The following is a 12,521-nucleotide window of genomic DNA, read 5'->3' on the forward strand; positions in this document are numbered from 1 at the left end:
GGAAATGTTACGATCCTGTCCGTCAAAATGACGGGCAGCAAAATCTAATCAAAATCAAATCTAGTGCAATCTCTGGGGTAGGGTGTAGAGGGCGGTTTGGGATTGGGCCAGAAAAGAGCAAATACTGTAGAGCGAAATGAGGCATGGCTGAAATGAGGCATGGCTAAAATGCACGATCTGTTTGGTATTTTGAAAAAAGAACTTTGCAGACATGTTTTATATAGGTATGGCCCTACAATATATTATTCAAATATAGCATGATAGGTCCACTTTAAATAAACATTATGGAGTGTGTATTTGCACCCGGGAGAAAATAGCTACACGACAGGTATTCAGCTATTTGCACATAACTGTATTAGGTTAGTTGAAATCATTAATATGAAGTTGAACCTAATATTTAGAATTGAAAGTTTATAGTATTTCTACCAACTTACCTTATACAATTATGTGTAGTTTGTTGACCTAATACATTTAATTAAAGTCAACGTTACAGTTTTTTCAGTGTAGTCACTCGGGTGCAAATAGTATCTGCCATTATTGTAATGTATTATCTAACATTATTAAAACACATACTGTATGGCATACGCAGATTACTTTTCTGTGATTTCCAAACCCAAGATGACATGGTGTGAGATAACTGACCATCAGGGAACTCCACTGACTGCATCTTATTTAAAATAAGAAGCAGGGAGGCTCTTGCAATGTCAATGGACCTTGGAGTGTGTATCCGTACACATTTTAGCTGAAAATGTTCTCAAGCCTCTCAGCTCCTGTCAGCTCTCCTCCCGATGAATTATTTGGCTCCAAGCTGACTTTGACCTTCCCCTAATGCGCCGATTAATCAAATGTTCTTTAATTCTTTCTTTCTTCCTCCTGACACCTGGAAGTAATTTCACCAGGTTTCATCATATAATTAAAATATTTCACACTCTCCTAACATCAATTTTAGTTGTCTTAAATCAACTTTGCTTATGTCCTCTGTGTCCACATCACATCCAAAATCCTGACAAACCCTAAAAATTGGGCATCATTCTATATCAATAAGAATTAAAAAAAGATAACCAGATTGCTCCATAATTAGTAGCTAAAGGACTTTAAACACTTAGTTTATGTTAAGTCTACCTTTACACACTTCAATCATTTTATTTTCTACATAAAGAATTGCAAATGCTGCATAAAAAGGTAGCTAAAGCATCAAATAAATATTTCAGTTAACCTATCTATCGTCATTCCAACCTAAAAAACCTCTGGGTCGTGACGGAAAGAAAGAGATGCCAGAGGTGAGGGGCTCGGTGGAGCGGGACGCCCTCGCTGCAGACCCAATTCTCCTCCAATTTGACGGGAGCAGGCTTAAGGCACTGCAGCTGGGGGGGAGACCCTGGGATGCACTGCACAAACTCGCAGCAGGCTCGGGACCACCTGGGGCCCTGGGACAGCAACACTTATAAGACTAATCAGCAAAGATCGTTATGACTAAATTCAATCTTTATATATATTTGTTTAGATAAAAGAAATCTTTATGAACTTATAACAATGGGATGAAGCAATGCACTTATATGACACTAGCCTAAATGTGTGAGGGATCCTCTATTAATAACAACAACAACTCTTGTCTATTCATCAGCAATGTTTGGCTGCAGGTGATACTTTCAGAATAAAAGCATCCTGACTCAGCTTAAAGTAACTGACACTTACTGTAAGGGAAATTTGTTACGTGTTTTTTTCCAAACCCTCTAAGTTAATCAAACTAGCACTCATCCACACTTGGTCAGTCATTCGGGGTGTCTCAATTCACATTCTCACAGTGCACCAGGCTTAATTATTAGAATACGGCTTCATCAACTCTGACACTTTGTAAATCAGTGGGAACAAGTTTACACAAATAGATAGATAGTCAATGATAGGGTATACACAGTGTATTACTGATGTGATCAAATCCAACTGCAGCTTATTTGACGTTGTGTGTTTATGCAGGCGTTACAATGTCTACCAACTTTGAAACAGAACTGATTGGAACTGTATATCTCTTGGCTGCTTAACAATATATCTGTATGAATTGGATTTTCTGAGCTGTGAATCCAGCTCTCTGTCTGTCTGGGCGTGCTTCATCTGTATTAGCATACTAACACTGTATCTCCTTGGCAGAGCTTGTTTCTCTTCACATGTTTTTTCTCTATTTAGCAGGTTTCCCCTCCTTCCTGTCCTGACACACTGAATAATGTTCTGTATTATCACAGCATTGTCACATGATTTGCACTTCAGTTTAGATTTTCAGATTCTTTTTTCTCCCCCTCTGTCACTGTTTCCTTTCTATCCCTCTTTCTATCCCCCAACCCCCTCCATCCTGTTTCCCTCCTCCCAGAGAGTTTTCCAAGGAGAGAGAGAAGGCCAAAGCACGTGGTGACTTCCAGAAACTCAGAGAAAAACAGCAGCTGGAGGAGGACCTCAAGGTAGGCGGTTCTTTCTCTGCATGTTTAATTGGGGCTGCAAGAGTCTTTGTCTGCAACTAAGATTCAATGTTAATTACTGCCAGGTAACCATAGAAATCAAAGCAAACTTTATTTAAATACATTTTAATAGGTAACACATTCTTTACAGATCGATGGAGGAGGATAAAAGAGTAAATCAAAGAGACAGCCAAGTGTATACATTAAGATTAATTTAAAAATAATAACATTAATTAACATTAAGAATACAAAAAGATGCTGTCTGTTGTTGTTACTAATATATGTCCTTAAATCATCTCAGTTTTTAGTATAAGAATAGGGAACATTGAGAAACATAATGAATGCCATAACATTTGATAGAAACAATGTTTGTTTTGTTGATAAGCACTGCTAACCAGCCAGTGTTTTCTTTGCTTGTGTGTTCATATGTGTGGTGAATATAGGGCTATTTGGACTGGATCACTCAGGCTGAAGACATCGACCCAGAGAATGAAGAGGAGGGCATGGACGATGACAAACCTAGAAACCGTGAGTACTACAGTGTGTGTGTTTAACAGTAAAATATGCCAAGGGCGAGAGTCGATCTATTTACTTCCTGCAGTTCGCCTCGGGATGTGTGTGTGTGTGTGTGTGATTTATGAATTGTTGTGTGGTAGTAGTGGCAGTTAGGATTTCTGTTTCTATTGTGTTTATATCTGAGGATATAAGAAGGTGTGAGGTTAACTGCGCACGTGTTTGTGTCAGATTTAGGGTTTAGTCTGTATGTCTTGAGCTCACTGCAGTCTCATCGTGATTGAATGACGATGAGACTGCAGTGAGTGACTGATGGAGCGGCTGACAGACAGAGGGGATGTTAATATTGTCTGCTGCTTTGGCTAAGAACCCTCCCGAGGCTCAAAACCTGTTTAGATATTAGTGGAATGTGTCAGACTGCAGCTAATAGCCTCTGGACACACACACACACACACACACACACACACACACACACACACACACACACACACACACACACACACACACACACACACACACACAGGGACACACACAAGCACACACACTGTAGGTATACACTCTTTTGTGACAGAAATGTTCACACACAAATTACGCAGCCACACATGGTACACATCTCCCCAGGAGTAAGGTTTGTTTCCTGGGGAGGGAGAGTTCAGAAGTGGCCTCTTTTGACCTGGAGGTTTGGTCTCAGAGAAGATAGATCGAAAAAGAGAGAGGGATAATGCGAAAGAGACACAATGCCTGTACTATTTCTGAGCAAGCATTGTTCAGTGTGTGCTGTGAACTCTGGTATAACTGCTTGGAGCTCCGTTTCCTCACGTCGATGATGAATCAATGAGTGATGAGGACTAAATATGCAGAGGTGGCTGTGGCTCATTCTGAGAAACACTGACTCGGCAATAATAAAAAAAAATGATGATCTAATGTTTCAGTTAGGCTCAAGACATTACTGTGGTTGAATGAGCAATGACCCAATTGACATGAAATAAGGCACAGCACTCCTGTGGCTAATCCGTAACAAATCTTCTTGTTTTCACCTGTTTGTTTTCACCTGTGCTGCTCTGGGACAATCAGTGTGGCAGAACACATCAGCAGTGTGTGGCGCATTAACAAACAAACAGTATGTGGCCCCAATTGGGCACACTATTTTTAAATGTCACATCACACAATGAGTGCCTCTTAGATTCATATTGTTTTTGTTCTAGATCACTGACACAATGTGCTACGTCAAGACAAGCTCAAGTTAGTTGTAGTCTGCAGTTAGTTTGTCTCGTGCGAGATTAAATCCATTACAATTATTAAACAGAATACATTTTTTAGATGACAGCATGATTGATACATGTGATCAGAAGTTATCCACCTCAAAGATCAATCATCCCTCTGTTTGTGAAGGTAAACAAAAACAACTTGAGAGGGGGGATATAAATAGTGTGTGTGTGTGTGTGTGTGTGTGTGTGTGTGTGTGTGTGTGTGTGTGTGTGTGTGTGTGTGTGTGTGTGTGTGTGTGTGTGTGTGTGTGTGTGTGTGTGTGTGTGTGTGTGTGTGTGTGTGTGTGTGTGTGTGTGTGTGTGTGTGTGTGTGTGTGTGTGTGTGTGTGTGTGTGTGTGTGTGTGTGTGTGTGTGTGTGTGTGTGTGTGTGAGTGAGTGAGTGAGTGAGTGAGTGAGTGAGTGAGTGAGTGAGTGAGTGAGTGAGTGAGTGAGTGAGTGAGTGAGTGAGTGAGTGAGTGAGTGAGTGAGTGAGTGAGTGAGTGAGTGAGTGAGTGAGTGAGTGAGTGAGTGAGTGAGTGAGTTTCAGGTAAAAGAGTAGTCAATGTATTTCACAATATTGATTTCCACAGGTTTTAGTAACAGCATGAGTGAGTTTGCAGGGGTCAAAAGCTTCTAAAACATTTCAGCTATCCTTTCTCAGTCTGCAATCCCGTCTGACACACATACACACTCAACTTTGATGATATGTGATGTGATATGAATGTTGTGTTAGTGCTTTATTTATTTATGTGTATATATATCATATGATGTGTGTTCGCTGCAGTATGCACATTTGCGTGTTTTGCCTGTAGTCTCATGCATACTGCATGTGCATGTCTGTGTGTGTGTTGCATGTGCTCACCCTCTGCCATCTTGTCCTTGCATGCCACCCTCTTGTCTTGGCTTCCTGATGCTGTTGTCTGGCAGGAGTGTCCCCCGCCCACCTGGGGGAGAACAGCAGTAAGCTGGCCTGGCTCAGCCCCTCTGCTGACCCTCAGGATGGTATGTGTGCATCTCTGTACATTCGTCTTTCATAGTACGACTGCTTAGGAGAAAGGGCGGTGGTCAACTGTACCTCCTTAAGAGCATACTGAGGAGTAAAATACTTCAGGTATCTTGTTTATCTGTTAGTTTAGTTTATTTGTTTATAGTGTCGTGGACAGTCCCCATTGATCCACTGTCACAAAAAACTGTAACTGGGGCAGCTTTAGCCAACATGGCTAATTTCCCAGTTATAAAACTACATTTCAATTATGCCCACTTTCTTGGTGATAATCATGGAGAGTATATACTGTAAGATGGAAATGTAGCTTTATTTTGCTAATCTAAAAATGTTTTCAATAGATTTCATATGTTGCCTCTTAAAAAAGTGTCAGCATACTTCAAACCATTCTGTCATGGTGTTTTTTTCCGTCTCCACTAATGTAGGTAGTATGAGAAAAATAAGGCCAATTTTGAACATTAAAGCATGTAAACATGTCACAGTAGAGGCACTAAATACTTATATGGACCTAAAATGAAGAATAATACGGCCCCTTTAAAGTCTTTGGCCTTTATAAAGGTCAATTAGTAAATTACAAGATACATTTTTTATTGTGTTTTAATGGCACAAGCTGTCTTTGCTGTTTGACATTGTCGTAATAGATCATAAAAAGCTTTTTTATTTTCGAATGTCATTTCTGTTTGCACGTGTAGCTTAGCATGTTTTTGTCTTTAAATGTCCTGTTTTTTCACTTGAAATATGAAACCTACTTGTGAGGATTGATTTGTATGTGTGCGCTCCTTGGATGTAAATGTTTGTGTACCGGATGATTACTATATTTTATGCTTCATATCTCTGAATGCAGTTTTATTTATTCTACATATAGATAGATAAATAGAAGGATACTTTATTGATCCTACATTGGGAACTTCTTGTGTTACATGAGCAGCACAGTACACATTGACTCACTCAAAGGATATTGCTTTTACAGTATGCTTGGACAATCATATGTAAATCACTTGAAAAGAATGAGCTGAACCCAACAATATAAATATCTCGGTACAGAGGAGCGAGCTGAGGAATGTTCTGGTTCACAATGATGCAAATACTATGAGAGGAAGGGCTGAAGTGGACAGCAAACAATGGCTTTTGTGAAGGCCAAGAGGAAGGAGATTATGATGGAGAAATATATTGTACGTAGTGCTGCAGATTGAAAAGAGCACTGCAACCTGCTTTTGAATGTTGACACTCGAAAAACACGAGTACTTCCACTTTCCCTCTCTCTTTCTCCATGGTCATTTCTCTTTACCATAGAGAATCTGGCAATGAAACAGACTAAATGGTACAAAACAGAAAAAGGTAGTCATATTTTTTGTCCAAAATGATGTTAATAGAACGATGTAATGAGGTGTTTTCTTTGCAGAAGCGTTCATGGTTCCTTCCAATAGGTTGTGCATGTCATCAGAGGCGCTATGATTACATGTGATTATGTGTTTTTGAATATGAAGTTTGTGTGCATTTCTGTATTTGTGCTGATTGTAAGTGCTGTGTGTGTGTGTGTGTGTGTGTGTGTGTGTGTGTGTGTGTGTGTGTGTGTGTGTGTGTGTGTGTGTGTGTGTGTGTGTGTGTGTGTGTGTGTGTGTGTGTGTGTGTGTGTGTGTGTGTGTGTGTGTGTGTGTGTGTGTGTGTTTGTGTTGTTGAGCCATGCTCTCTATCCCCAGGTAAAAGCCGCTTTCATTCTCTGCGTGGAGCCGTGAAGAGAAATGCGGCTTTCATTCGTAAGGCGTGTGCGTCTGTCTGCATGGTTCAACACTAGTTAAACATTGACTGGAAACGTTATTTTAGACATGCAAGCGAACCGCACCTCCTCTCCTCATCCTCTCCTCTTCTCCTGCATTGTACTAGGAACCGTTTTGTTTTTTTTCAGTGGCTGCCTCTTTAACTGTAAATAAGTTTATTCTCATTGTCTTTGTTACCCCTTTTGTTCACCTCAAACAATTACCGATATATATCGAGGCCATATACAGTGGGGCAAAAAAGTATTTAGTCAGCCACCAATTGTGCAAGTTCTCCCACTTAAAAAGATGAGAGAGGCCTGTAATTTTCATCGTAGGTATACCTCAACTATGAGAGACAGAATGGGGGGGAAATAATCCAGGAAATCACATTGTAGGATTTTTAATGAATTAATTGGTAAATTCCTCTGTACAATAAGTATTTGGTCACCTACAAACAAACAAGATGTCTGGCTCTCACAGACCTGTAACTTCTTCTTTAAGAGATTCCTCTGTCTTCCACTTGTTAACTGTATTAATGTCACTTATTTGAACTCGTTATCAGTATAAAAGACACCTGTCCACAACCTCAGTCACACTCCAAACTCCACTATGGCCAAGACCGAAGAGATGTCAAAGGACACCAGAAACAAAATTGTAGACCTGCACCAGGGAAGACTGAATCTGCAATAGGTAAGCAGCTTGGTGTGAAGAAATCAACTGTGGGAGCAATTATTAGAAAATGGAAGACATACAAGACCACTGATAATCTCCCTCGATCTGGGGCTCCACGCAAGATCTCACCCCGTGGGGTCAAAATGATCCCAGAACCACACGGGGGGACCTAGTCAATGACCTGCAGAGAGCTGGGACCAAAGTAACAAAGGCTACCATCAGTAACATACTACGCCACCAGGGACTCAAATCCTGCAGTGCCAGACGTGTCCCCCTGCTTAAGCCAGTACATGTCCAGGCCCGTCTGAAGTTTGCTAGAGAGCATTTAGATGATCCAGAAGAGGATTGGGAGAATGTCATATGGTCAGATGAAACCAAAATAGAACTTTTTGGTAAAAACTCAACTAGACGTGTTTGGAGGAGAAAGAATGCTGAGTTGCATCTAAAGAACACCATACCTACTGTGAAACATGGGGGTGGAAACATCATGCTTTGGGGCTGTTTTTCTGCAAAGGGACCAGGACGACTGATCCTTGTAAAGGAAAGAATGAATGGGGCCATGTATCGTGAGATTTTGAGTGACAACCTCCTTCCATCAGCAAGGGCATTGAAGATGAAACGTGGCTGGATCTTTCAGCATGACAATGATCCCAAACACACCGCCCGGGCAACGAAGGAGTGGCTTCGTAAGAAGCCTTTCAAGGTCCTGGAGTGGCCTAGCTAGTCTCCTGATCTCAACCCCATAGAAAATCTTTGGAGGGAGTTGAAAGTCTGTGTTGCCCAGCGACAGCCCCAAAACATCACTGCTCTAGAGGAGATCTGCATGGAGGAATGGGCCAAAATACCAGCAACAGTGTGTGAAAACCTTGTGAAGACTTACAGAAAACGTTAGACCTCTGTCATTGCCAACAAAGGGTATATAACAAAGTATTGAGATGAACTTTTGTTATTGACCAAATACTTATTTTCCACCATAATTTGCAAATAAATTCTTTAAAAATCAGACAATGCGATTCTCTGGATTTCTTTTTCTCATTCTGTCGCTCATAGTTGAGGTATACCTAGGATGAAAATTACAGGCCTCTCTCATCTTTTTATGTGCGAGAACTTGCACAATTGGTGGCTGACTAAATACTTATTTGCCCCACTGTATAAAAATACCGTGGAGACTTGGTCTTTTGCCAATCATTTTCCATCCTGCTGCCAACATTGTATGTCTTCATTGCATTAAAACCTTGACCGTGTTTCATGGCCCTTAACTTCAAATCACCTCTAATCGAAAAAGACAAAAAATATCACTACAGGGGGAAAAGGATATGAGGAGAAAACTTAATTTCTGTATTGAGATGCAGCCACCGTTTTCCTTTCTAGGTTTGTAGGAGAGAAACTGTTCACATCTGCCTGAAAAAAATAAACAGGAGGACAATGTCATCACATGAAACAATTCAAGTGCGGTTTACACACCGTACATGACGATAAACACATTTGTGATGCCACAGTCCTCTTCTTGTTGTTTTAAATTCCTTTCCCTAAAATCCCCCTGCCCTGTCGTTAGCCATGCTAGCTCTGATTGTCAAGGACAATACGGAAATAGCTACCAAATTTGAATTTTAGCCTTTTTATAATTTTCACCCAGCACTTGTCATATTGTTGAGTATAAATGTAAGATACTGTTCATCTACTGATAAGTGCATGCTTACTAGCAGTTCACTAGTTAATTGAATCCCCATATAATGTGACAATTGCCTAGTGTGCAAAAAGAGAGACTAAAATTCAAAATATAAGATTATTGTTTTAAATAGACTGCATGATAATCCTCAAAATATTATGTTATATTTGGTACAGGATAATAAATATGAATTCACTGTCCTTTTTGGGTTTGTTTTTAAACATTTGATCAACTAAAATGTCTGGAAATTACCAGATGGTGTCATTGACGAATAATATCTGGCTCGAACGCTATTTTAGTATGTCCACTCAAATCTGTTCTGTAGCCTACACTAGAGCAGTGGTCCCGAACCTTTTTTGCGCCACGGACCGGTTTCATGTAAGAAAATATTTGTCCGGACCGGCCTTCAAGTTGTGGGGGGATAAATATGACGAAATGAAATAATATGACCTGTGTTCCTGTTTAACTGGTTATTGTGTTAACTGGCTAGCTATTTTCCATTGGGTTGAATGTTGCAAGCAAACACACCACAAAGGCATATAATTGCAACAACAACAAAAACGTGTCTACGGCAAAAGTCCAAACAACTCACAGACTGCACCGGGCGCTGACGTAGGCGCCCTGTGACCATTAGATTTCACGACGCTGATTGGCTGAAATTATGTTTTGACGGCATAGTTTAAAGATAGCAACAGTTGGCTTCTGCTGCACTTGCTGCACTCTCCAGACGAAAAGAGGGCCCTCAGTGACAAGAAAAAACATCTTTTCCATAGGGTCAAATTACTGTAGGTCTCTGTACTGTAGGTCTCACTATATGTATGCGCTCAACTTTATTACTACGCGGCGGCGGTGTATAGCCGAATCACAGCCCCACCCTTGAGCAACCACACAATTTCACTACGTATCTTACTTTTGTAACTCTCGGTGTTTGTGACAAATAGAACTCCTCGTGTACTTGTACAGCGAGTCAGTCATATTTTGGCATTAAGTGGGGTGCTGTTCTGAGGTTTTGATTGATATTACCTAGGTCTTCTTTGATTTGATTTGGAGCAATCTGCGGAGCCGTTACGTACGTCACTATACCCGAAATACGTCACTATACCCATGAAGTAAACAATGGAAAACGAGAAATCTCCAACGAAGCGTTCTGGGGCAGCACAGACAGGTCTTTTCTGTGTTAGAGTTTTACTCGCTACAGGGTGTACTTTGAGGGTTTGTGACTCAGCAGACCGTTTACATGCATACAAAGCTACATAACACACAAGGGGACGGGTAATAACCGGAAAAGCATGACATGGGACCTTTAAAATCACAAAGTATTGGCTTTCAGAATATTAAACTTTTATTTCCAAAATCACACGATAAATATATGTTTGAAGCTTGTAGGGAAGATGACAGGCACCTCTCACTTGTCAAAGTCTTGGCTTTCAGAATATTAAACTTGTTTCGGCAAATTCTGATGATAAATACAACTTTGAAGCTTGTAACGGCATAATTACAAGCGGAGAACTGAGTAACTTAACGTCACAGCAGGCATAACAACAGCCGATGTTTCTTGTGAGTGTTTTCCCGGGAAACAATCATAATACACACAAACGCAAAAATACACACACACTCGCAAGCTTCCCCCAGACCAGTAATCCAAACAAAAATCACAGCGTTATGACGTTCCAGAGTCCAGACTGCTCTCGCGCTCTGTGTTGCCAGATGGGCGGTTTTCCATGAGTTGAGCTGGTTCAGAGAAAAGGTATCACTGTAATAACTCACGGCACGCGAAAATGTAAACGTCTTTCAGACTGATAATCAATAAAATATTTTTGTATAATATTTTTATAAAATAAATGTTTATAATACTTTTATAAAATATGTTTGCATTCAATCGTTCTCTGCGGCATGGTACCAAATGACCGGTCCGCGGACTGGTGGTTGGGGACCACTGCACTAGAGGACAAACACACGTTTTTTTTCCCCCAAAAGACTACTTCAGTGAATGATTTTGTCCTCATCAAGTTCAATACCTTTTTGTTGGCCCGCTTATTTTCAATGCTTTTATTTAATATATGTTCTCATTCACACATGCCAACATTGGTTAGATTCAATGAATTCCTATTTTGCCTTGAAAACTTGTCTTTCTTATAACTCCATTTATCTCCCTCCCATGCTCCTTGATCCTTCCTTAGTTTTTTTTCATCTCGTTCCTCCTCTCTGTGTCTCAATTCTTTGGGGTTTACTCTAACAATAGGTATTAAACTAGTTCAGAGCTCCATTGAGGAGAAAGCACAGGGCTGGTTATATATTTGAAAGGCTTTAGCCTCGAGAGACACTCGAGGGGCCCGAGTGCTTTTAACTAAGTAGCATAGCAGCAGGTGGCACGTGGCAAAGTGAGAAACATTGAGCGTGTTCACCGCAGAGGCCTTAATGTTCACTGAGACCGTCCTGATCTCCACAGCAGAATTCATCCATCACAAGGCATTCGGCAAAGCACGCTGTTCACTCAATGAGCTTACTTTAATGTACTATGCTAGCTAAGTGCTTACAAGCAGCACTGAAGAAACTGAAATGTTGCTTTTAATTAAATGTATCATGTCAACATATTTCACATTACTGTATTTGGTTAGTTGAAAGCAATAATATTAATTAATACTAAATATTAGGTTCAAGTTAATATTATTGCTTTCAACTAACCTAATACAGTTATGTCCGATGTGTTGACATAATACATTTTGTTAAAGTCAAGGTTTCAGTTTTTTATTGAGCTCTTGATATAAAACACCATTTTATTTTTGCAATATGTATGCATTAGGGCCAATGTCAGGGTTCAAATTGTGTTTTGAAAGCGATGTTATATACAAGAGCCCAGGCATGATTACATGGCAAGCTCTTAGACCATTTTGGAATTACTAAAAAAAGTAAAGTCGAGATTGGATAATGCCGTTTTGAAAAAGCGCTCTCATCTTAAGTACCGGTCATGTCCCTTGGTTTTGTGTTTAAAGCCGTTTTGCAAGAGTGGGTCTGGCTTTCTTTAACGGGGGATATCTTCCTTTAATACAAGACGCATTGAGATTCCTATCAGTATCTGACTGTTGTACCCACAGGGTGATACAATAAGTGTTTGAGGTGACAGTGAGGGGAGTGCAGCTTATTCCCGCAGGCGAGCAAAGACTGACAGAAGCAATAAAAAGCAATGTATCAGTCAATCAAACAGCAATTCC

General features: G+C 40.3%; 1 protein-coding gene across 2 annotated transcripts in view; it reads left to right on the forward strand.

Moving 5' to 3' along the window:
- Nucleotides 1–12,521, forward strand: part of cacna1c (calcium channel, voltage-dependent, L type, alpha 1C subunit) — a 256,189-nt gene that overhangs the window by 189,685 nt on the left and 53,983 nt on the right. For both annotated transcript variants that reach the window (XM_071201832.1, XM_071201831.1), the window contains exons 9-10: nucleotides 2,363–2,450; nucleotides 2,891–2,975. In XM_071201832.1, the coding sequence (XP_071057933.1) occupies nucleotides 2,363–2,450; nucleotides 2,891–2,975 (173 nt within the window). The remainder of the gene's footprint in view (nucleotides 1–2,362; nucleotides 2,451–2,890; nucleotides 2,976–12,521) is intronic.

Source organism: Pseudochaenichthys georgianus, chromosome 23 (genome assembly GCF_902827115.2).
Source record: "Pseudochaenichthys georgianus chromosome 23, fPseGeo1.2, whole genome shotgun sequence".
Taxonomy (NCBI): Eukaryota; Metazoa; Chordata; class Actinopteri; order Perciformes; family Channichthyidae; genus Pseudochaenichthys; species Pseudochaenichthys georgianus.